This window comes from Salvelinus namaycush, chromosome 30, assembly GCF_016432855.1.
Source record: "Salvelinus namaycush isolate Seneca chromosome 30, SaNama_1.0, whole genome shotgun sequence".
Classification (NCBI taxonomy): domain Eukaryota; kingdom Metazoa; phylum Chordata; class Actinopteri; order Salmoniformes; family Salmonidae; genus Salvelinus; species Salvelinus namaycush.
In genome coordinates, this window is record NC_052336.1 from 33752226 (window position 1) to 33779509 (window position 27284).

At 43.3% G+C, this 27284-nt stretch overlaps 1 protein-coding gene across 1 annotated transcript in view; it reads right to left on the minus strand.

Moving 5' to 3' along the window:
* LOC120025101 (MAM domain-containing glycosylphosphatidylinositol anchor protein 1-like) overlaps positions 1–27284 on the minus strand; it is a 325046-nt gene that overhangs the window by 79975 nt on the left and 217787 nt on the right. The window contains exons 10-11 of the mRNA XM_038969534.1: positions 16059–16325; positions 15575–15723 (exon numbers count right to left, since the gene is read on the minus strand). Of these exons, the coding sequence (XP_038825462.1) occupies positions 15575–15723; positions 16059–16325 (416 nt within the window). The remainder of the gene's footprint in view (positions 1–15574; positions 15724–16058; positions 16326–27284) is intronic.

Genomic DNA, 27284 nt, shown 5'->3' on the forward strand with positions numbered 1-27284 from the left:
GCCACAATCAACAGCCTGATCAACTCTATGTGAAGAAGATGTGTTGTGCTGCATGAGGCAAATGGTGGTCACCCCAGACACTGACTGTTTTTCTGATCCACGCCCTCAATTTTTTTTTTAAAGGTATCTGTGACCAACAGATGCATATCTGTATTCCCAGTCATGTGAAATCCATAGATTATGGCCTAATGAATTTATGTAAAGTCAGTGACTTCCTTATATGAACTGTACCTCGAAAATCTTAGAAATTGTTGCATGTTGCGTATATATATTTTTTCAGTATATAATCTTTCTTTTTATATCTCCGGTTAGGCCTACGTTAGCCATTTTCACGTGAGCTAGTGTATCCAGGGAAAGTAAACTTGGCAATGTATTCTCACATGGGAAGAGAGAACATAAGCTTATAACATTTCAGCACTACACAAGTAATGGGCAGTTTTCTGCTCCACACACTCTCAGTGTGCGTGGCTGGTAGCCTTGACTACCTCACCGCTCACATAATAGAATTCAAAACACAACAAGCTCCGTGGTTTGTGAAAAGGATATTATCTTGATTTAAAACTCTACATCAGAGTATGTGGAAATAGCTTGGATCCTCATGTCAAGGCAATTTCATCATCATCGCCAATACCATCCAATAAAGCCTTCATAATTGGCTGATCACTCACTCACTCACTCACTCACTCACTCACTCACTCACTCACTCACTCACTCACTCACTCACTCACTCACTCACTCACTCACTCACTCACTCACTCACTCACTCACTCACTCACTCACTCACTCACTCACTCAGTATTCATTCAGGTGAGGTAATGAGAAGAGAGGCCGTCGGAGTATGTGTTAGCATGGCCCCTGGCAGGCAGACAGCCAGAAGTTCACACAGCTATATTTAGACATAACTCATCCTCCCTTACCATTAGCTTACCACAAGCCTGTGTCACTATCACCCTCACACCAGGAGAAAACACAGCTGGCCAGACAGGTGAGTCTGGTGTGTGTGTCCAACTCTTTGTGTATGTACTGTCATGTAGGTTTATGTTTGAGTGAGGAAGTCATGTATGTGATTTCAAGTTTCATGTTGAATGCACAAGTACAGTAAAATGCCTGTAAACCCAACAATGCAGTTATCAATATTAATGTACAACAACAAAAAATACAATGTATTACTCAGTGGTGTAAAGTACTTAAGTAGCTTTGTTTGCCTCACCGTTCACAGAATGCAATTCAGAACAAGCTCCTTGGTTTGTGAAAAGGGTATTATCTTGATTTAGAACTCTGCATCAGAGTATATGGAAATTGCTTGATGTAAAAAAGTACTTAAGTAAAAATAGCTTAAAGTACTACTTAAGTCGTTTTTTGGGGTATCTGTACTTCACTATTTCTATTTTTGGCAATTTTTACTTTTACTTCACTACATTCCTAAAGAAAATAATGTACCTCTTACTCCATACATTTTCGCTGACACCCAAAAGTACTTGTTACACTTTGACAGGACAATTGTCCAATTCAAACATTTATCAAGAGAATATCCCTGGTCATCCCTACGGCGTACTCACTAAACACAAATGCTCCATTTGTAAATTATGTCTGAGTGTTGGAGCGTGCCCCTGCCTATCCGTCAATAAAAACAAACAAGAAAATGTTGCCATCTGGTTTGCTTAATATAAGGAATTTGAAACAATTTATACTTTTACTTTTGATACTTAAGAACATTTTAACAATTCCATTTACTTTCGATACTTAAGTATATTTAAAAGCAAATACTTTTAGACTTTTACTCAAGATGACTTTCACTTTTACTTGAGTCAATCTCTGTTAAGGTATCTTTACTTTTACTCAAGTATGACAACTGAGAACTTTTCCCACCACTGGTAGTACTAACATGCGTTCTCATATGTGTGTGTTCATGTACTGTATAATGTGTCTATGCAGCCAGGTCACACCAGATCTAAAGGAAATTGGAGGTAAAGCCTTCACAGGTTGAAGATCGACTGCTCTCAGTCAATCATTTCTCACTCAGGGATTTTTGTTAAGATGTTTGTTGGGATATAGGTGTCAAAGCAGCCACAGGCATCAGTCGTGCACCTTTGAAGACTAGCAACTGGGGTTAGCCTTCATGTCTTCATGCATTACTACAAGAGGGTAATGTACTGTCTTGACTAACGTGCTGGGAAAGCTGTGTGGGTGTGTGTGTGTGTGTGTGTTTTATTGACAATGTGTGCAAAGGCTTCAATCCACTGCGTGTGTGTGTGTGTGTGTGTTTGTGTGTGTGTGTGTGTGTGTGTGTGTGTGTGTGTGTGTGTGTCGACACGTGTTCACACATACTTGAATACACAGTACAGTGCCGTGCAAAAGTACAGTTAAGGTCGGAAATGTACATACACCTTAGCCAAATACATTTAAACTCAGTTTTTCACAATTCCTGACATTTAATCAGAGTAAAAAATTCCCTGTCTTAGGTCAGTTAGGATTACCACTTTATTTTAAGAATGTGAAATGTCAGAATAATAGTAAAGAGAATGATTTATATCAGCTTTTATTTCTTTCATCAAGTTCCCAGTGGGTCAGAAGTTTACTGTGGCGTACAGCAGGTCAGCCACCAGGGGGAGACTCGTCGAGGCCTGGTGACAGATGGAGTATACATCACGAGGCGATGGCTCCATCTGCTGGACGTGCCAGGTCTCGACGGGCTCTCCGGCCAGGACTAATTGGGGCTGATTGGGGATTGGTGAGTAATCAAGGGCTGATTGCTCACCAGCTGTACAAGTCCCATAAAGCTGCCAGAAGGGCAGCACACAGGGAAGAGACTGGGGGAAGAAAGGACTCCCGTATAGTTGGGGAGGTAACAGGAGTGAGTTCAGTTTTTGATCCTATTCTTTTCTGTTTAACTATTATTTAAATAAACACCTTTGAAACTGAGCTAATACTACTCTGTCTGTGTCTGATCTGTGTAAACGTTTTGACCCAACCCCCTGGTCTGCCACAAGTGGTAGAGAATGCGGGCACTCTGATAACGTGTTCAGATCAGGGATGACGTTTACGCAGCATCAGCATGGACGAGTTGATAGCTCAGTTTATCAGGGCCCAGCAAGCCCAACAGGCGGTTCAGGAACGAACTCTGGAGGAACAACGGCTACAAAACGTCCGCCTCATTGAGGAAATCAGGAAGCTACAAGGAGGAGCGTCTACTGAATCACATTTAAACAAGTTTTTAATCAAGCTAATAAGAAGATGACAACATCGAAACCTACCTCTGTACGTTTGAACGGACAGCACTACAGGAAGGATGGCCAAGGCAGAAGTGGGCCAGTCTGTAGGCCCCGTTCCTCTCTGGGAATGCCCAAAAGGCGTTTAGGGACCTGAACGATGAACAGGCGGCTAACTACAACGGACTCAAACGGGAGATACTCAGCCGCTACGGGTACAGCCTGGCCCACCAGGCTCAACTATTCCACGACTGGAGGTTCGTAGCCAACGCATGCCCCCGAGCCCAGATGAGCGATCTACTGAGTGTCACCAGGGGATGGCTCCTAACCGACGTATCCACCCTCTCCATCCTAGACAAAGTGGTCCTGGATTGCTTCCTACGGGCACTACCCCACAACATGAAGAGTGCAGCAAATCTATGCACACCCCAGACCTTGGAGGGCCTCCTGGAAGCAGTGGAGACGCATCAGAACACTCAGGCCCTGCTGAGTGGGAGCCAGGCCGAGTCGGCGACCTGTTCGAGGAGTCGAAAGGACAGCCCCACTGCTGTGTACCCCGAACCAACAGTTGGCAGGGCCAAAGGAAAGCAAACCCCTGGAGAGACGGCTGATGTAGGGCCGACCCGCCACCGACAACCCCAGGTAGATGGAGACCAAAGGAGGTGTTTTGAGTGTGGCACCCGGGGGCACATTGCCTGGAATTTGCTCGGCTCGAGAGGAGTCGATGCCATCAGCAAGCCCAGGAGGCGAGGTGGGTCACGCAGTGAACTACGTCACCTCCTGTTGGGCACACCACAAATCAATTGCACCCATGGTCCCAGTGAAGGTTGACGGACATGACACGGAAGCTCTATTAGACTCCGGAAGTATGGTTACCCTCGTAACCACATGCCTGCTGAACCAGGAGACCGAACGTGTCCATTTCCTGTGTTCACGGGGACACAAAGTGGTATCCAACCGTATTGGCCAACATAATGACGCCACAAAGGAGCTGCCAGATGATGGTTGGTGCAGTATCAGAGTTGCCGGTACCTCTCCTAATGGGACGAGATTGGCCGCTGTTCATGGCCCTGTGGGGGCACGAGCTGAGGAAGAAGGTACGAGCTGGCCGAAGAAGAAAGTGAGGAGCAAATGGTTGACCAACCTGTCTCTACGGGTCTGGAGTCGGTGTCGGAGGGGGTGCCTGAACCCAAACCCCCCCCCCCCCCCCCCCCCCGGGGCACCAGGGGATGTAGAGCCAAGCCTCCCCCTCCTCGATTTCGAGGGGCCAGTCGAGACACCCACTGGGGACCAACTGAGGGAACAATTCGGGATTGGCCCAGTGGGAGAATCCCAACATGAAAGCCGCCGCAGCCCAAGTGATAGCGGTGGATGGACAGCTACTTCCGGGGGTGAGTGACTGGCGGTACCCCCATTTCCAAATCAAGAATAACCTTTTGTATCAGGTGTCGCGCCAACAGGGGGAACTTCGAGGTATTGTTGCTGCCCGACGGTACGTGGGAATCGTTCTTCAGCTAGCCCACACCCACCTGTTGGGGGCGCACCTTGGAATGGAGAAGACCCGGGAACGGATCGCCGCCCGGTTCCACTGGCCCGGGATGAGGAGGGCCATGGAAGACTACTGTCGCAGCTGCCCGGAGTGTCAAACGACTGTCCTAAAGGCCCATTTCCGAAACCCACTGATCCCCCTACCGATCATCGGGGTGCCCTTTGAACGCATCGTCATGGACATAGTGGGATCCCTGGTAAAAACAGCACAAGGACACCGGTACATCCTGGTAATAGTAGACTATGCCACCCAATATACTGAGGCCATTCCCCTACGGGCGGCGGTATCCAAGGGAATCACCTGGGAGCTGTTCCACCTCTTTAGCTGGGTGGGCATCCCGAACAAGATCCTGACAGACCAAGGTACTGAGTTTATGTCCCGCCTAATGAAAGAGTTGTGTGGTCGCCTACAGATCAAGCAGATCCGGAACCTCCGTCTTTCACCGGCAGACGGATGGGCTCGTCGAGCGCTTCAATAAAACGCTCAAACAAATGCTGCAGAAGGTCATCGAGCAGGACGGGAAGAACTGGGACCAGCTACTACCCCACCTAATGTTCTCAATCAGAGAAGTACCACAGTCCTCCACTGGGTTTTCCCCTTTCAAACTCCTCTACGGGAGATGGCCACGCGGCCTACTGGACATCGCCCAGGAGGTGGGGGAAGCCCAACCGACCCCCTTACACAGAATGGTAAAGCACATGGAGACGATGAGGGAGCAGATGACAGCCATATGGCCAGTCGTGAGGGAACATATGGAGAAGGCCCAACGCACCCAAGCCCAGGTCTACAATCGGGGAGCCCAGCCCCGAAAATTCCAGGTGGGAGACAGGTTGTTGGTCTTAATCCCCACGACGGAAAGTAAGTTCCTGGCAACATGGCATGGGCCATACGAGGTGATCGAGAAGCTGGGGCTTGTCAATTACCGCGTACGGCAACTGGGGAGACAGAAACCCCAACAGATTTACCACGTGTACCTGTTTTTAGAAGTGGCACGAGAGGACAGCCTTGGCCGTGTTATGGTTGGGACCCAGGACGCCAAAGTTACCAGAGGTGATCTCGAGCAATGAGGACCTCGACTCGGCCCAGAAGCAAGAGCTCAGGGAGCTCGTCGATCGGAACATGGCGGTGTTCTCCGAGAAGCCAGGCCGCACGACCCTCATTGAACACCACATCCGTACCCGGCCCGGGGAAACGGTATGAAAGAGGCCATATCGGATTTCGGAGCCCAGAAGGAAGGCCGTGAAACAGGAAGTGGAGGCTATGCTGAGGATGGGGGTCGTTGAAGAGTCAAACAAGGCATGGTGCAGCCCCATCGTGTTGGTGCCCAAATCGGACGGTAGCCTCCACTTCTGTAATGATTTCCGGGGTGTGAACGACATAAGCTTGTTCGAACCCTACCCCATGCCGAGGGTGGACCAGCTCATTGACCGATTGGGAAATTCCCGGTACATCAGCACCCTTGACCTGACCGAAGGATATTGGCAGGTACCATTGGCAGCTTCCTCCCGGGAGAAGACGGCGGTTTCGACAACAGACGGATTGTATTAGTACCGGGTGCTCCCGTTCGGTCTCCAAGGAGCCCGCCCACATTCCAGCGACTGTTGAACAAAGTTCTTCGACCCCACCAGCAGTACGCAGTGGCCTATTTGGATAATATCATCATCCACAACGAAGGTTGGGAAGAGCACCTGACGCGCCTCCAGGCGGTGCTGGAGGTGCTCAGACAAGCCGGGTTGACCGCGATCCCCAAAAAATGCAAACAAGTGTTCGAGGAGGTGGAGTACCAGGGGTATTTGATCGGACGGGGGAACGTCAAGCCCCAGGAGAGGAAGGTTCACGCGGTACATGACTGGCCCGTTCCACGCACCAAGACACAGGTCAAGTTATTCCTGGGACTGGCAGGATACTATAGCCTGTTTATCCCCAACGTTGCGGCTATAGCTTCCCCCCTCACCGATCTAACCAGGGCCCACCTCCCAAAAACAGTGAAATGGACGGGCGAGACAGAAGCGGCATTCAGCCGCCTGAAAGAAGCGCTGTGCTCCCATCCGATTCTCGTAATGCCCGATTTCCAGGTGCGGATCGTGGTCCAGACGGATGCATGTGATACGGTACCAGGGGCAGTTCTGTCCCAGATACACGTTGGGGAGGAGCATCCCATCATGTACATCAGCCAAAAGCTTATACCTAGAGAAAAAAGTACTCTATTGTTGAGAAAGAGTGTCTAGCGCTAGACACTCTCAAGTATGGTCTGGATGGCCAGGGGAAAGGACACATTCGATCGGGTCACAAGGTGGTTCTTGTCCCTTCAACGCTTCTCTTATTCTGTCGTGCACAGGTCAGGGGCGAAGCATGGAAACGCGGATGCCCTATCGAGACGGGAGATATGCGTCGCACTGATGACAGTCCCCTCCCCAACAGAGCTAAGGGGGTGGGGGGTGGGGGGGGTGGGGGGGGGGGGGGGGGGGGCGAACAGCAGGTCAGCCACCAGGGGGAGACTCCTCGAGGCCTGGTGACAGACGGAGTATACATCACAAGGCGATGGCTCCATCTGCTGGACATGCCAGGTCTCGACGGGCTCTCCGGCCAGGACTAATTGGGGCTGATTGGGGATTGGTGACTAATCAAGGGCTGATTTCTCACCAGCTGTACAAGTCCCATAAGGCCCTCCATGCCTGGTCTGAGTTTTGGTGGGCATACGAACACACACACACCCACACGTATGCATGCACACCAGCACATACGCACATACGCACACACGCGCGCACCCGTGCAACGACACACTTCACTCCTTAGTGTGTGTTTGTGTGTGTGTATTTATGTGTGTGTGACGCCTTGTGAACTCCACTAATCTCTTCAGGAAAGAACCTGGGGACGCGACTAAATAACCAAAATTGAAATTTCACAGCTCATGCTATTCAAAACCTCCTCTTGTATTATTCTTCAACAAGCTCTCACAGTCTCACTGGAGAATTAAACGTTTATCCACATTTCTCCAAACGTAAAATGTAGAAGTTGCTCCAAACGTCAAATTTAGCAGGTTAAGGTTTTGGATAGGGTTATTAAGAACCAGTGTATCTTTCATTTGCCATACAACAAGTATTTTTATGTAAAGTTTATGATGAGTTCTTTGGTCAGATTAGGTGAGTGTCCAAAATATCTCCGGAGATTCTGGTGAATCGATGCTACGTATTCACAATGTATAATCAGGATTTGTAGCTCTAAATATGCACATTTTCGAACAAAACATAATTGTATTGTATAACATCATGTTATAAGACTGTCATCTGATGAATTTGTTCAAGGTTAGTGATTAATTTTATCTCTATTTTGTCGGTTTTGTGCAAGCTATTTTTTGCGGGGAGTAAATTGCGTTGTGTGTTTGGCTACTGTAGTGAGCTAATAGAAATATATATTGTGTTTTCGCTGTAAAACACTTAAAAAATCGGAAATATTGGCTGGATTCACAAGATGTTTATCTTTCATTTGCTGTACACCATGTATTTTTCATAAATGTTTTATGATGAGTATATGTATTTCACGTTGCTCTCTGTAATTATTCTGGCTGCTTTGGTACTATTTTTGATTGTAGCTGCAATGTAAAACTATGATTTATACCTCAAATATGCACATTTTCGAACAAAACATAAATGTATTGTATAACATGTTATAAGACTGTCATCTGATGAAGTTGTTTCTTGGTTAGTGACTAATTTTATCTCTATTTTGTCGGTTTTGTGAAAGCTACCTATGCGGTGGAAACATGGTGAAAATATGCGGTTGTGTGTTTGGCTATTGTGGTTAGCTAATAGAAATACATATTGTGTTTTCGCTGTAAAACATTTTAAAAATCAGAAATGATGGCTGGATTCACAAGATGTTTATCTTTCATTTGCTGTATTGGACTTGTGATTTCATGAAAATTATATTATATGATATCCCTGTCCCGTTAGGCTATGCTAGTCAGCTTTTTTGATGAGGAGGATCCCAGATCCGGGAGAGAGAAGCGGTAGAGGTTTTAATAGCACATGTCATGTCATGACATATCAGCTCCAAGACAGGAAATACAGTACCGTATAACAACATCAAGATTAACAGTCAAGTAAAACAACCAATTTATACACATAGGCCTACACACTCTCAGATGTGTTTCCCATACTGCAACAACCAATACCAATAGTTGGGGGTGGGGGGGTATTTTAATCACAGGCTTCAAGACAAAGGATAACGAGAAAACAAAGCAGATTTGGCATTTATTAAGATGACTCATGTGCTGGAGGCAGCTCTGCAGAGTGGTTAATAGCTGGCACAGCCATTAAGTAATAAAATATGATTTTAAACCTAACCCTAACCACACTGCTACCACTAATGCCTAATCCTAACCTTAAATTAAGACCAAAAAGGCCATTTTTGTTTTCAGACATTTTTACGATATGGTCTGTTCTGTTACAAGGGCATTGATGCTCACCTTTAAGATGCTTGTCTCCCCCTGCTGGCTGTTTGCTATATGCTCAGTTAATGTTACCTTGACCTCTGTCATGTGACACGGCTAATCAGGAAGTCATGGTGTGTTAATGCAGAGCTCCTTTCACTTATTAGCTGTGTTCGAATACCCATACTAACATACTTAATTCATGAGTATATACTATATGCTATACACTATTAGTCCATTTTAGTATACTGTAAATTAACAGTATGCTTTCAGTTGAGCGTACTAGCTCTTCGCCTGTCTACCGGAAGTTGATGCTGTTCCAATGCAACCTCTTGCTAGCTAGTTAGCATAACAAATGACTAGTTAGACCTTTTACGACTTCGGGTGTGTTCTTAAATTCAATGTGGAGTGCCACGTAAATTCAGAGCGTTGTCAAATTGTGCGTTTGTAAATTCAGAGCGTTTTGCTCTTGGAGCGCACACTGGACGCTCTGGCCGAGGAGTAGGGTTGATTTGAGCGTTCTGACCTTACAACGGCAGTCAAGCACCCAAGCTAACATTGGCTACCTTGCTAGCTACTTCCAGACACAAATGAGACCACTCTGACCCTTTTTCTTGCCCTAGCAGAGCTGGTTAGGCAGTTTTCATGTTATCCAGAGTGTCGGTGACTGTAACTGTGCTACTGGCAACAATTTAATTACGCCTTTTTGCCACCGGCCATATTCAACGGGTGTTGAGCGCTCTTAAATTCATTATTCTGAACTCTGGTACACAGACGAGAGTGCTCTGAAATTGGAGTAGATAGCCAGAGCGAATTTACGAAAGCAGCCAAATGTCCATTGAGAACGCAAACCATTTAGCTAAGAATGACGTGTATAATCAAGTCAATAAACGTTGGGTAGTTAGATAGCCTATAGTTAATATACTCGCAAGTTTGATGTATAAGTAGCCAACTAACATAGCTAGCTAACATAATGCTACATACTGCTGTAATGATATGCTAAGTGATTCGTTAGAACAGAGTAGCTAACAAATTGTCAGCCAACATAACGTGTAAGGTAACTTATTTGAAAAGTAATTATTTTACAGTGCCTTGCAAAAGTATTCATCCCCCATGGCGTTTTTTCTATTTTGTTTCATTACAATCTGTAATTTAAATGGATTTTCATTTGGATTTCATGTAATGGACATACACAAAATAGTCCAAATTGGTTAAGTGAAATTAAAAAAAGTACTTGTTTCAAAAAATTATAAAACAATTTAAACAGAAAAGTGGTGCGTGCATACAGTGGGGCAAAAAAGTATTTAGTCAGCCACCAATTGTGCAAGTTCTCCCACTTAAAAAGATGAGAGAAGCCTGTAATTTTCGTCATAGGTACACTTCAACTATGACAGACAAAATATTGCACAATTGGTGGCTGACTAAATACTTTTTTGCCCCACTGTATGTATTCACCCCCTTTGCTATGAAGACAAAAAATAAGATCTGGTGCAACCAATTACCTTCAGATGTCAAATAATTAGTTAAACAAAGTCCACCTGTGTGCAATCTAAGTGTCACATGACCTAAGTATATTTTCACCTGTTCTAAAAGGCCCCAGAGTCTGCAACACCACTAAGCAAGGGTCACCACCAAGCAAGTGGCACCATGAAGACCAAGGAGCTCTCCAAACAGGTCAGGAACAAAGTTCTGGAGAAGTACAGATCAAGGTTGGGTTATAAAAAATATCAGAAACTTTGAACATCCCACGGAGCACCATTAAATACATTATTAAAAAATGGAAAGAATATGGCAATATTCCAATATGGCACCTGAAGGCACCAATATGGCACCTGAAGGAGCTGCAAAGCGCCACAGTGGAGATTGGAGTATCTGTCCATAGGACCACTTTAAGCCGTACACTCCACAGAGCTGGGCTTTATGGAAGAGTGGGCAGAAAAAAGCATTGCTTAAAGAAAAAAAGAAGAAAACCCGTTTGGTGTTCTCCAAAAGGCGTGTGGGAAACTCCCCAAACATATGGAAGAAGGTACTCTGGTCAGATGAGGCTAAAATTGAGCTTTTTGGCCATCAAAGAAAACATCTGGCGCAAACCCAACACCTCATCACCCCAAGAACACCATCCCCACAGTGAAGCATGGTGGTGGCAGCATCATGCTGTGGGGATGTTTTTATTGGCAGGGACTGGGAAACTAGTCAGAATTGAAGGAATGATGGAAGGCGCTAAAGAGAATTGAGACTGGGACGGAGGTTCACCTTCCAGCAGAACAATGACCCTAAGCATACTGCTAAAGCAACATTCAAGTGGTTTAAGGGGAAACATTTAAACGTCCTGGAATGGCCTAGTCAAAGCCCAGACTTCAATCCATTTGAGAATCTGTGGTATGACTTAAAGATTGCTGTACACCTGGTGTTATGAACGCTCAAGTTTTCAGTTTTTTTGTCTTATTTCTTGTTTGTTTCACAATAAAAACTGTTTTTCATCTTCAAAGTGGTAGTCATGTTGTTTAAATCAAATTAAACAAACCCCCCAAAAATCTGTTCTAATTCCAGGTTGTAAGGCAACAAAATAGGAAAAATGTCAAGGGGGTGAATACTTTCGCAAGCCACTGTATTACACTGTTCAACATTTTCTTAACATTTGTCATAATTAGTTAAAGCAATGAATTTGTATTCGCTCTCATTGCAATGCGGCTGCCATTTTCTTCAAATATGAAAACGATGTATAGTGACGCCCATTTCCTGAAGAATTACATTATGGGCCCAAAAGTACAAAAAATGTGACCTCTGCGTGTATACATCAAATTTTGACAAATTTAGTACAACATCCGGGAACTTTTGGAATACTAACTATATCCATACTATGACCAATACGCATACTATACACTCAATTTACGTCACAAATTGTATGGTTAGTGCGGTTATTATGAGTATTGGAACACAGGTATTGTCTGCAACAATTTGATGTAATCCTCTTCAATCTACCAGCACTTTATGCCTTCTGAAGCTATGTTGGTAACTCTTTATTTACTTACTTACCTAAAGTGGTGGATTGTTATTTTTGTGAACTTTGATTCATTTCATCGTCATTTTGGAGAGTATTATTTTGTGATGTAATGTGCAACTAAGCCTTGGAACTGTGGGTTTACATGAATCGATACTGAACAAAAATATAAATGCAACATGCAACAATTTCAAAGATTTTACTGAGTTAGTTCATATAAGAAAATCAGTCAATTGAAATAAATAAATTAGGATCTTTTTTGGGGGGGGTGCAAGGTGGCAGCCATGGGTGGGCCTTGGAGGACATAAGCCCACCCACTTGGCAGCCAGGCCCACCCACTGGGGAGCCAGGGCCAGCCAATCAGAATACATTTTTCCCCACAAAAAGGTTTATTGCAGACAGAGAAATAAGATTTTTGTGCGTATGGAAAAATTTTCTGATTTTTGATTTCAGTTCATGAAAGCTGGCACCAACACTTTACATGTTGCATTAATATTTTTGTTCAGTGTACTTTCATGTTGTTTTCTTATGTAAGTCTATGCTAGTTTTGTGTTAAATATACAGTACCAGTCAAAAGTTTGGACACACCTACTCATTTAGGGTTTTTTCTTTATTTTTACAATGTTCACTATAATAATAGTGAAGACATCAAAAATATGAAAAAACACATATGGAATCATGTATTAACCCAAAAAGTATATGTTATAAAATATATGTTATATTTGAGATTCTTCAAAGTAGCCACCCTTTGCCTTGATGACAGCTTTGCACACTCTTGGCATCCTCTCAACCAGCTTCATGAGGAATGTTTTTCCAACAGTCTTGAAGGAGTTCCCAAATTTATTGAGCACTTGTTGGCTGCTTTTCCCTCACTCTGCGGTCCGACTCATCACAAGGAGGCCAGGTCATCTGATCCAGCACTCCATCACTCTCTTTCCTGGTCAAATAGCCCTTACACAGCCTGGAGGTGTGTTTTGGGTCATTGACCTGTTGAAAAACAAATTATATTCCCACTAAACGCAAACCAGATGCGATGGCATATCGCTGCAGAACGCTGTGGTAGCCGTGATGGTTAAGTGTGCCTTGAATTCTAAATAAATCATTGACAGTGTCACCAGCAAAGCAAACCCACACCATCACACCTCCTCCTCCATGCTTCTCAGTGGGAACTACACACTCAGAGATCATCCGTTCCGGTTGGAATCAAAAATCTCAAATTTGGATCAGAAATATATTGGACCAAGCAAGTCTCTTCTTCTTATTGGTGTCCTTTAGTAGTGGTTTCTTTGCAGCAATTCGACCATGAATGCCTGATTCACGCAGTCTCCTCTGAACATTTGATGTTGAGATCTGTCTGTTATTTGAACTCTGTGAAGCATTTATTTGGGTTGTAATCATGTGCAGTTAACTCTAATGCTTTTATCCTCTGCAGCAGAGGTAACTCTGGGTCTTTCTTTCCTGCGGTGGTCCTCATGAGAGCCAGTTTCATCATAGCACATAAAACTTTCAAAGTTCTTGAAATTTTCCAGATTGACTGACCTTCATGTCTTAAAGTAATGATGGACTGTCATTTCTCTTTGCTTATTTGAGCGGTTCTTGCCATATAATGGACTTGGTCTTTTACCAAATAGGGCTATCTTCTATATACCAACCCTACCTTGTCACAACACAACTGATTGAAACAAATGCATTGAGAAGTAAAACATTCCACAAATAAACTTTTAACAAGGCACACCTGTTAATTGAAATGCATTCATGAGTAAGTAACTACCTCATGAAGCTGGTTGAGAGAATGCCAAGAGTATGCAAAGCTGTCATCAAGGCAAAGGGTGGCTACTTTGAAGAATCTCAAATATAAAATATATTTTGATTTGCTTAACACTTTTTTTGGTTACTACGTGATTCCATGTGTGTTGTTTTTGATGTCTTCACTAATATTCTACAATGTAGAAAATAGTAAAAATAAAGAAAAGCCCTGGAATAAGTACTGTAGGTGTGTTTAAACTATTGAATGGTACTGTACATTGAGAAACTTTGGTTGTAGCTGTAATTAGCTGTCATTTTGTTAAGGCTTTATACCATACTGTTGGAGGTTACTTCTGAACAAAAAAATAATAATAATTATGGACTCATGACAATTTTGGCGATTGTCTCCTTTTCTCAGTTTCACCCTTTTCCTGACTCAATAAATGGAAATCCTGTCTCCAGAGGTTTCATAATAGTGAGGTGTTTAGCTGCATGTTGAATTATATTCACCTACATTTAATGAGGACAGAATATAGTAAATTCTGATTTTGGTTCTGGCCCATCTAGTGGAAACCACTCAGTTCTACCTCCAGGGCAAGACTCATGACAATAAACGTCAACCTGCGAAAAAAAACAACCCCCTTGTTTTCTCACATTTGAAACCGCCCACCCCGCTGTTACAACAATGGAGTCACTTTCCGTGTGACACTGCCACTGTCGTGATTAGGGAGGATATGCGTTTTGATGAGCAGGAGACTGGAACAGGGGGGTGGGACTGCCAACTTTATAAAGAGAGGTTGTATCTGTCAGAGAGAATCTGTCCTCAATTAGCATGAGGAGAGGAGGGTGGAGGAGATGAGAGGAATGGAGAGGGGATGAGAGAGGGTGGAGAGGAGAGGAAGAGAGAAGGGGAGGAGAAGAAAGAGGAGAGGAGAATAGAGGAAGAAGAAGAGAGGTGGAGATGGGCAATATGAGGGGAGAAGAGGCAGAGGGGAGGAGAAAGGAGAATAGAGAAGAAAGGGGAATAGAGGAGAGGAGGAAAGAGTAGGAGAGGAGTAGAAGGGAGTGAAAGGATAATAGAGGAGAGGACAATAAAATAAAATAGAGGAGAGCAGAGGAGAGGAGAGGAGAGGAGAGGAAAGCACGGAGAGGGGAGGATAGAGAGGAAGAGGGGAAAGGGGAGAGGAGAGGCATGTAGCTAGGAGGAGAGGAAGAGAAGGGTAGAGAGAGGTGTCACTCTGGATCTTGGCTGCTCAGAGAGTGTTGTTAATGCAGTACAAGCTCCCATCGATCCACTGTCAACTCCCAACACAGCCTCAGCTATTCCCCTGGCTCAAATTATGAAGGCCCACGTTCACTTATTTCACTTCACACAACACTCAATATAGTGCTCCTGAGTGAGTGGGTCAGTGAGTGAGTGAGTGAGTGAGTGAGTGTGTGTGTGTGTGTGTGTGTGTGTGTGTGTGTGTGTGTGTGTGTGTGTGTGTGTGTGTGTGTGTGTGTGTGTGTGTGTGTGTGTGTGTGTGTGTGTGTGTAGGCTCCTTCTGCAGTGTGTGTGTGTGTGAGTGTGTGTGTGTGTGTGTGTGTGTGTGTGGTGTGTGTGTGTGTGTGCGTGTGTGCGTGTATGCGTGACCCACCGTGCGTACGTTGACCCAGTAGCCGATGATGCGGTCTGTAACTGCCGGCTCTCTCTGGGTCCACTGGAGGTTGTAGGAGTAGTTGTTGACCTTCTGAATGCGGATGGGGTTGGGCGTATCAAAGTAAAACTCTGCGTTGTATGGACGGGCTACAGTGTTGGGGGAGGGAGAAAGAAGGAGAAGGGGAAGGAGAAGAGGGAGGGGGAGTTTTAGTTGGTTGGTTTGGTACTTTATGAATTGTGTATAAGAGGGTCAGATGCCCATGTAAATGCTTTAAAAGTTTTAATGCACTTCCTTTTCAGTCCTATATTTTATGACAAAAGGTAACTGCTCTCTTTTCATCTTGTAGCCATAACCATATGGGTCCCATTATGTCTGTTGAAAACCAAACGCTGCAATCCTAAATTGGACATCCTGAAAGGACTGAATTGATATGGAATTGACCCCAACACTACCAGGAAGTCCAACCTCTTCTGGTACTCACACGAGACGTTGAAGGTGCAGGTGGAGCTGCCCACGCCGTTGCTGACGCGGCACTCGTATGTGCCGTTGTTGCTGGGGTCCAGTTTGAATTTCAGCTGCGGGTTCTCCTGCGGGTTCGGGGTCAGGGAGGACAGGGGCTCGCCGTTTCGGACCCAGCGGACACTGGCCACGCGTGCCGGGTTGGACTTCTGAATGAGGCAGCGCAACGTCACAAACTGGTAGTTGGGTGAACGGACATCCTGAAAGACCGGGTCCAGGACTGGAGCGTCTGAGTGAAGGGGGAAAATAGTGTTAATGAATGAGTTATGTATGGGTTAGAAACGTGTTATGACGTCCTTATGTCGGTAGCCTTCAAATAAAGTGTTCCCACATAGCCAAGTAGTAGAAGCATCCCCTCTCACAGTTTTTAAGACGAGGCAGATCTTTAATGGAATAATGCAAGAAAGGGAGGTAGAGAGAGAGAGAGGGTGGAGGGAAGTGTAAGAAAGCAGAAAAGGAGATAGGTGAGTCTTCACAGCAATGGTCCCAGCAACAAAATGAAAGGAGGAGAAACCTTGAATCATGATCAGTGGTTTAGTATTGTTCTTTACGTCTTAAGACCTATATTATGTCTTAAGACGTAAGAAAGCAATACTAAGCCGCTTGATAATCAATTCATTTTGTGGGATAAAACCCTGGCCTCAAAACAGTGCACTTTCTCTGCAGCTTATCCCAGGAGCCTCTCCCTCCATACAGTACCGTGCAGGAGCATAAAGACAAGGGGCAAGAGAGACGTCACACCTGACATGTGAAAACGGATATGTCGACATGATGGATCGGACGCCATGAGGCGCAGACATTAGCGTCGTGCTAAGCACTAATCGTGTGTAATTAACATGTCAGAAGCTCTCCACGGAGAATGACTGACTAGCCTCCAGGTCCAATGGCTAGCACCGTAGCAGAATTACACTGCTGCAAATCACCCCGCTCCGCCATTACGCTAATAGGCTACTTATTAGCAAAGAATGCTAATGCAGAGCTAACGATGCCAAGAGACGTATGGGACCACAAACGTTAGGGTTCACACGACGTTAGCCTTAAGCCGCCGTTGAATATTGTCTTTATTGGCAATGGCTATGTAATTAAAGACTATGTTATGGCCGTATTTCAAAGAGACCTGGACGATAAGGGAGATGGAGTGTAGATCGTGGAGTTGATACCAAGGTCTGGTAATTGTACATTTGACATTTTTGTCATTTAGAAGACGCTCTTATCCAGTGCGACTTTGAGTAAGTGCATTCCTCTTAAGATAGCTAGGTGAGACAACCGCATATCACAGTCGTAAGTATATTTTACTCAATAAAGAAGTCAGTGCTAGTAAGCCTAGGCAAAGTGCTTTGGGCTACTGGAATCCAGTAAATTATTATATCTGAGTACGCAAGCTTGAACCTTCTCACTGTTAGAATCACTCACTTCCTTAGAGCAGAATACCTACACTCTTAGAAAAAAAGGGTTCCAATAGGGTTCTTTGAAGAGGGATAGGGTTCAACCAATAACTGTTTTGATCAGATGAACCCTTTTTGGAAGACACGGGTTCTTTGTAAGGCAAAGGGTTCTATATAGAACCTTTAACATCCTAAGAACCATTTTTGGAAGAATATTGATTCTTTAGAAGGCAAGAATGAGGGAGAGATGAGAGAGAGAAGCTGCAACTCCTCACCACCCCGAACACCGCTCCGTCCCACTGACCCACACTCACCCAGACCCCCCCCCCCCCCCCCTCCACAGGGCCCAAAAGCAGGACCAGCGCAACAGTACGGAGGCCCTCAGAGGACAGGAGAACTCTGTAGGATTGAGTGAGATTAAACAGCTCCTCCAAGTTTACTTGTTCAATGAAGAAAACGATAACAAATGTTTGCTGTTTTCCTGTTTATCTCACTCTTAACAACATAGTAGTTACTTTATTTTTGGACTGTGCTATTCTTTCTTTTTGTAACATGAAATTGCTATCAGTGAGCATGTGGAAGATTCAGAGCCTGGACTCATCAACCTTTGGACCAAAGAGTTTAGCACTGTAGTAAAAAAAAAATCTTAAATATGTTGATGTCATCATTCTGCAGGAGACATGGTGTAAGGCAGACATTGTCACACACTGTCCCACAGGGTACAGAAAGGTACTTGTGCCGTCACAGAAACACAGCTCTGTCAATAGAGGCAGAGAATCTGGAGGATTGATAATTTGCTACAAAACCGAACTACAAAATCGAATTGATCCCCTCAAAATGGGTAAATATCACATTTGGTTAAAAAAAACTTTTAAAAAACTTGTATTGACAGAAAAATATATGTTCTTTTGCACAATATATATCCCCCCCACAATCCCCATATTACTCAGAGGAGATATTCCCGATCCTTGAGGAAGAGACGTGCCATTTCCAGTCCCAGGGAAATGTGCTCGTCTGTAGGGACATAGATGATAAAACAGGAACACTACCTGTTCTAACAACCACACGAGGGGAGGGCTTTCTTACAGGCCATACTGTTTCCAACTGTCGTAATCTCCCCCATAGAAACAACAGTGACAGAGCCATCAACAAAAACGGAAGGAATCTGTTGCAGCTCTGTCAAAGCCTGGGTCTCTACTTTGTCAAAGGTAGGTTACGGGGGGACTCTTTGGGGAGATTCACCTGTTGCTCACCTCCTGCCACAGCACAGTAGACTATATGATGACAGACATAGACCCTTTCTTTCCCAGCTCCTTCACTGTCAAGCCACTAAGACCTCTGTCTGATGACTGCCAAATTACCTTGTTCCTCAAAAGAACAGACATGGAAACAACCACACATTCACAGCCCAGTAAGCTTTACAAAATCAGAAACTCATACAGATGGGCCCAAAACAGCACAGAAGAATACCAGAAAGCAACCAGTAATCAAAAAATTCAAACACTCTTAGATAACTTTCTAGATACCACATCCACTCACAGTAAAGAAGGCATACATCTAGCAGTTAAAAACATCAACAATATATTCAGGAAAACGGCAAAAGAAGCACAACTGAAATTGATAAAAAACTAACCAAAAGAGACCACAGATTAAAACTGGTTTAATGCAGATTGTCAAATTATAAGGAAAAACAGTATCAAGCCAAAAGCACTGAGACCAAAATAATGGTGAATTACGCCCTAATTCCTGTGAGACTTTAAAACTATAAATATACTGTACACTCAGAACCAAAAATGCACAGTACAACTTCAAGCAGCTGACACTAATTGAGGAGTCCATAAACACAAACATCTTCTCGCAAAATTGGAAAAACCTACAAAAAATCTAAACTAGAGAAATTAACAATACAAAATGGTGACATATTGGACAAGCCATTTTAAAACACTCTACAACACCGTTCAAACTAATGCAAGAGCAGAACAATGCAAAATTCATGAAAAATCCATTGAACTCCCCAATTACTGACCAGGAGCTCTATAAGAAATGCCAGGCCCTCAAATTTAAAAAGCATGCAGACCTGATGGCATCCTAAATGAGATGCTCAAATTCACTAGTGCAAAATTTAAATTGGCTATATTAAAACTGTTTAATTTGAGTGTAGGTTATTTCCCTGACATCTGGAATCAAGGACGCATAACCCCAAGCATTAAGAACGGAGACAAATTTTACCCTTTCAAGCACATAGGCATTTGTGTGAACAGTAACCTGGGGAAGGTTTTCTGTAGTATTATAAATACAAGAGTTCTAAACTCCCTTAATAAGCACAATGTCTTGAATAAAAGGCTAATTGGATTTATACCAAAACATTGCGCGACCAATCATATTTACACCCAACACACTCCACCAAAATAATACCAAAATGTACACTCGATTTATCGACTTCCAAAAAGCATTTGATTCTATCATTAAATCAATGTATTCTGGTAATAAGTGCAGCATCAAAATTGGCAAGAAAATAACATAATTCTTTAACCAGGGGCGGGGCCTTTGCCAGGGTTGCAATCTGAGCCCTGCACTCTTCAATATTTACATAAACTAGGCCACAATTCTAGGAAAATCCTCAGCCCCTGGTGTTAGTCACCACAATTCAGAGGTTAAATGCCTGCTGTTCGCAGATGACCTGTGCCTGCTGTCACCCACAGCAGAGCCTGGACCTGCTAACCCCAAAAAGTCAAAAATAATGATTTTCCAGGGAATATCCAGATCTCAGACCAAAATTCTCAATTGGTACAACATATATAGAGTACTGCACACACTACAGTTTCTTACGTTTAAAAATGAGCTCAACTGGACACCTAAATGAGGCAGTGAATGAACCGAGAGAAAGCACGCAGGGCATTCTACGCCATTAAAAAACGAATTCAAATTTAAATACATTTGGCTAAAACTATTTGAATGTGTCATTGAACCAATTGCACTTCATGGCAGTTTTGGGAACATCTAAAATACATTAACATTACCAAGTCCTGCAATGCCAAGATCTGAGCAAAGAATATAGTCTCCACATCCAGCTGGTCCTGGGGCTGAGTTCATAAACCTGTTCTACTTACACACTGAAGCCTCAGGACAAGAACATCCAATCAATCGGAATAAACCAAAATACAACACAGTCAAAACAAAAATTACATTATTTATTGGGAAGCACATGCAAAATGCAGTGCTATCTGGCCCTAAATTGACAGTACTGTACACCATGGCAAATGGTTTGACCAAGAGCAAAACCTTAGAAAAACCTTGACAAAGTACAGGCTCAGTTGGCACAGCCTTGCCATTGTGAAGGGTAGACACAGGAAAGCCTGGCTCCCTGTAGAGCAGTGGTTCCCAAACTTTTTATAGTCCCGTATCCCTTCAATCATTCAACCTCCAGCTGCATACCCCCTCTAGCACCAGGGTCAGCGCACTCTAAAATGTTGTTTTTGCCATCATTGCAAGCCTGCCACACACACACTATACGATACATTTATTAAACATAAGAATTAGTGTGAGTTTTTGTCACAACCCGGCTCGTGGGAAGTGACAACAAGCTCTTATAGGACCGGGGTACAAATAAAAATAATAATAGTCAATCATTTTTCTAGTTATTTAACCATCTTACATATAAAACTTTATTTGTTCATCGAATATTGTGAATAACTCACCACAGGTTTATGAGAAGGTTGTGCTTGAAAGGATGCACATAACTCTGCAATGTTGGGTTGTATTGAAGAGAGTCTCATTTTCCACACACAGCCTGTGCCTGTATTTAGTTTTCATGCAAGTGAGGGCCGAGAATCCACTCTCACATAGGTACGTGGGTGCAAAGGGCATCAGTGTCTTAACAGCGCGATTTGCCGAGGCAAGATACTCTGAGCGCAGCCCAATCCAGAAATCTGGCAGTGGCTTCTGATTAAATTACATTTTCACAGAAACGCTTGTTGCAATTTCGATGAGGCTCTCTTGTTCAGATATCGGTAAGTGGACTGGAGGCAGGCCATGAAAGGGATAATGAATCCAGGTCTTTGTCATCCATTTCGGAAAAGTATCTGCGTAATTGCGCACCCAACTCATGTGCTTTGCTATATAACATTTTACATTGTCCATAAACTTGAGTTCATTTGCACACAAAAAATCATACAATGATGGAAAGACCAGTGTGTTGTCCTTGTTAATGCAGACAGAGAAGAACTCCAACTTCTTAATCATAGCCTCAATTTTGTCCCGCACATTGAAAATACTTGCGGAGAGTCCCTGTAATCCCAGATTCAGATCATTCAGGCGAGAAAAAACATCACCAAGATAGGCCAGTCGTGTGAGAACCTCGTCAGTGTGAGAACCTCGTCATCATGCAAGTGGTCAGACAAGTGAAAATTATGGTCAGTAAAGAAAACTTTAAGCTTCTCTCTCAATAAAATAAAACATGTCAATACTTTGCCCCTTGATAACCAGCGCACTTCTGTATGTTGTAAAAGTGTTACATGGTCGCTGCCCATATCATTGCATAGTGCAGAAAATACACGAGAGCTCAGGGGCCCTGCTTTAACAAAGTTATCCATTTTCATTGTAGCGTCCAAAACGTCTTTCGAGCTGTCAGGCATTCCCATGGCAGCAAGAGCCTCTCGGCTGATGCTGCAGTGAACCCAATTGGTGTTGGGCGCAACTGCTTTCATGCGCATTACCACTTTACTATGTCTCCCTGTCATGGCTTTTGCGCCATCAGTACAGATACCAACACATCTTGACCACCAAAGTCCAATTGATGTCACAAAGCTGTCCAGTACTTTAAAAATATCCTCTCCTGTTGTCCTGGTTTCCAGTGGTTTGCAGAAGAGGATGTCTTCCTTAATTGACCCCCCATAAACATAACGGACATATACCAGGTGCTGTGCCAGGCCCGCAACGTCTGTTGACTCATCCAGCTGTAACGCATATAATTCACTGGCTTGTATGCGAATTGTTTCATTGTTTCAAAACATCTGCTGCCATGTCACTGAATGCGCCGTGAAACAGTGTTGTTTGATGAAGGCATTGTCTGTATCGTTTTTTTGGCCTTTTCCCTCAGCATTGTCCCAGCCATATCCGTGGCAGCAGGACGAATTAAGTCCTCCACAATAGTATGGGACTTGCCTGTCCTAGCCACTCGGTAGCTCACCATATAAAATGCTTCTTAATAAAGGTATCTGTTGCTTTTATACATGCCTTACTACTTGAAAGTCGTCTTAATTCTCTCTCAAAACCTCCTGTGGCTTATTTTTCAAATTGGCTGATGGTTTAATTTTATTTTTGGAGGTGAAATGAGGCTACTCAGGTGAGAAAAAACTCACCCAAATGTATAGCCCCGTTGGAAAATATAAATGGACTGTTTGAAAATGTGAAGATTTTTTTTTATGTGAATAATTCTTATTTTTTTTAAAATGTGAATCACATTGTTATTTGGCGTACCCCCAACGGGGGTAGTTTGGGAATACTTGCTGTAGAAGAAAGGCTGTGCAACCACAGCAGAACACGGGACAGAGCTGCATTTCCTGACAAAATGTAAAAAATATAAAACCAATTAGAGAGTGTAATTTCTCCAAATTTGAAACCCTTATTCAAGGTTTCAAAGACCCTTCGGATGAGAATAGGCTACCCGTCCTGTTGGGGGAGGATGCAGCGTTGTGGGTTGGCAGCGCACTACATTGTTGCCTGCCATAAAATGAGGGTCAATGTCTGACATACCAACCAACCTGCACATGTCCTCTATGCCTTTGTTACTGTTCACTGAATGGCTATTTTGACCCTTGATTATTGCTGTTACTGTTGTCCCGTTGACAATATGTATTATTATTATTTTTATTATGTTAATATTGCAAATTGGCAATATGTCCATTTTTACGTCATGCGAATTGAATTGAATTGAGAGAGAGAGAGGAGGGGGAAGGGTCAGAGGAGGACACCCAAAGAGAGAGAAATAGAGAGCGAGGGAGAGAGGGAGGACACAGGAGTAACCTCGGGAGAGAGAGAGTCAGGAAGAGGGAAAAAAGAAAGGAAGATTGAGAGGAATTGAGAGAATGGGAACAGTGGAAGCCCCTAGAGAGAGACCATGAGCGAGCGAAAGGGAGGGAAAAAAAAGATATACAATATAAATGAGATGAGAGAGGAAAAGATAGAGGGGGCTGTGAGAGAGAGAGAGAGAGGAGGAAAAGCGACAGAACAGGGGGCAGAGAGACGTGAGGTGAGGCTTGTTGATAAAGTGATGTAGTGGCGGCTTCGTGTCTTGCCAGTCAGCAGTTGGTGTCTTCATCCTAGAAACGTGGTGCACGGATGGGACCACTGACAAAATGACTCAGCACAAGGCCTTACTGTCTCCCCTATCTATTTTCCTTTGCGGCTCGTGCTACGCTAGAATGTTTCAATTTCACGATGCCATAATCCCCGTAAACAGAATCATCGTCCGTCTTATTGGAGACAACGAATATCTGCCGTAATCCTCGCTCTAACTCACACACACATAAAAATACACACACATACACACGCACACAGACATATACAGATGGAAATACAGAGAGAGACAGACAGACAGATATTAATGCAGGCAGACTCTCTCTCTCTCACACACACACAAGCACAGCTTTCCCAGCGCGTTAGTCAAGTCTGTACATTACCCTCTTGTAGTAATGCATGAAGACATGACATTTACAGTACGGTACACTCCAGGGAGATTGATCTGCATCAAGTGTAAGGGAGAAAAGGTGGGGGGGGAAGTGATGGAGAAAGATAGATGACGGAGAGCATGTGTGGTGTAAGAGTGAAAGAGAGAAAGACTGCACATGACTGAGGAGCTCAGATGGAGCGAGGGAGGGAGGAAGAGCAAAAGGGACACGGAAGAGAGAGAGAGGTGGCAAGGGAATAGGAGAGAGGGAGAGAAAGACAAAGAGAGAGGGAGAAGGATAGTGACAGAGAGATGCAGTGAGATGTCGTCTGATTGATGATGATGAGAATAGCAATGAAGAAGAACATCCATGTCACGGAGAGAGGAGTGATAAAGAAAGGGAGGGCAAGGGAGAATAAAATGAGGAAGAGGAGAAAAGGAGAGAGGAAGAGATAAAGAGGGTTTTCCACTTATAGGCACAGTAAAAAAAATATAGCATCTTCCCGCGTATCGATCAACGGTGCTAAATGAAGGGTTGAAAAACTAACCTGATAAATTAAACAAATAAATACAAAGTAGGAGGGAAGGAGGGTTTAGTTAAGTTCATTCTGATGCATGCTGCACATGCATCAGCTACTCTTCCTAGGTTCCACATAACACATATAAATACATGACAAAGTATATACAAAAACAGCATAAGATATGACATGAATTAAAATAAAAAATCATAAAATAAGAGTTATATATTGGAAAGACACCAAGAGGCAACAAAAATACTAATTAGACACTATTCATTTATTCTGTACATATTCATACTTTGATAAGCAATAAGAGTTAAATTAAATCTTTATAAAGAAGAGAGGCGCTGTGTTACAATATGTTTTGTATCTGTTTTTTAAAGTTAAACTTGCTTTTTGCTTGAGTAACCTCTGGTGGCAGAGCCTTCCATGAGGACATGGCTCTATACATAACTGAGCAACGCATTAAATCTGTTTTTGGTTTGGGTACAGTGAAGAAATCCAGGGAAGGAAAGGGGATCAGTTTCCAAAGCACTGATGGTTCCCTGGAAAAGGGGTTATGCAACATCTACCTATCTCTGTTTTCCTCTCTCTGTTTGTAAATCTCTCCCCTCTTCCTCATTTTCTATTTTCTCCCTCCGTCTCTTTCTCCGTCTCTCTGTCTCTCTCTCTTCTTCCCTCTCTTGCTTGTTACTAAATCCCTTCCTCTCTCGGTTTGTCACTCTCTCTTTCTCCCAGTTTGTCTTTCTCTCTTCCTCCATCCATCTGTCACACTCAGTTTCTCTCTCTCTCTCTCTTTCTCTTTCTCTCTCTATTTCTGTCTTTCTATACTGGGGTGGCCACCTGGCCAATAAATCATTGAAGTGTACTGGACTAGACGAGCATCTGAAAGTGTCGTCCTTCTGCCCGCCTGCATTAGCAAGCCTTGTAAATCTAGTAGTATCTTTTTAAGCATGTGGACGGATGGTTAATGGGGGTTGGGAGGATTTGGAATGTCAGCTCCACGGTCATAGTGGTCTTTAATTAAGCTGGCATTTGTTCTGCGCTAAGCTACACTCTTAGAAAAATGAGTTCCAATAGGGTTGTTTGCGGAGGGATAGGGTTCTACCAAGAACCATTTTCATCTGAATAACCCTTTTTGGAAGAGAAGGGTTCTTTGTAAGGCAAAGAGTTCTACCTCGAACATTTTTATCCTAAGAACCATTTTTAGAAGAAAGGGCTCTTTGAGAGGCTAGAAGGATTCTTTCGAAGGCAAAAAGGGTTCTGCTTCTGAACCTGCATAAGCTTTTTTTATTGTAATACTTTTTTTTTTTTTTTTTTTTTAATAGTGCCTGAGCAATAGTGTTTACTTCAGTGTTTAAAGTTTAAGATCAGGAGTTTGAGTAATTTGATACATTTAAAAAGATAAGTGTGAGAATATTTTAAACTGTACCTAGAGTATATGGGAATATTTGTGCATGTATCTGGTATACCCTTAATCCTTTTACATATACAGTAGTGACATAATTGAGATCTTTACCATGTCTTTCTGTCTTTCAAATTAGTATTTTCTTTGATTTTATTGAGCAGAGAGAAGGAGAATAGAAGGAAGTATGAGTGAACCAGCAGTGTATTTATTGTACTGTATATTACACAGCAAATTGTCCAGTTTAACCTATTGTAGATGTTTCAGTGTAACATTTATAGTGTTGATTCAGGAGTTAAATTAACATAAAACCTGGCGGTGTAAAATAACCTTAGTGTTGTTGTTAAAAACCAGAGTTGAGTGTGATTGTGTCATCTTTACTCTGTGTTGCTGTGTTGAGTAAAACACTCATTATCATATTTCCCAGCATGCTCTATTGCAGGTTGATTTTCAGAATTGTTTGTCTGTGTTTTTGCATGTACATTGATCGGTTGATTAATCTTATGCTACACAAAGATAAATAACATACATTTTATAAACTAATCCAATCAGTTGGATTTATTGCACCTGTTACTGATAAAGTTCATCCATTTCAGATGATTTAGGTCATCCCATTGGACAATCTTCTTTACCCTGGCAATCATTCTGAATGCAGGTTTCAGGTGATAAAAAATTGAACATCCTCGCCATGTCTGGATTCCAATAGGAATTACACATCACTTTGCAAGCAAGTATAATGTAAACCAGGAGTTTCCTAACACCACTGTATTAGGGTATAACTAGGCCTTCAAAGAAAGGCCTTATGATATATGTAATGTATGGTCATAAATAATTACATTTTAAAGGGGAATAAGGCTGGTGGAACTGTTCATAAAGGGTTCTAGGAAGAACCTTTAGAGGAAAAAATGGTTCTTGCTAGAAATGTTCACAGAGGGTTCTAGGTAGAACCATTTACAGGGGGTTCTATGAAGAACCCTGCATAGAGGGTTTTAGCAGCAAAAAGGGTTCGCCTATTGGGACAAACCGAAGCACCTTAGCAACTTTTATTCTAAAAGTGTAGTTTAATTCGCTAAGCAAGCTAGTGTTGGCATATCCCTTACATTGAATCCCAAACTAACTCCTAGTCCCTACCCACAAGGCACTTGTGGAGATATGAGAGGATTGTATAAGTGTCCGCAACAATAATTCCATATAGCATATCAGAGGCCAATTC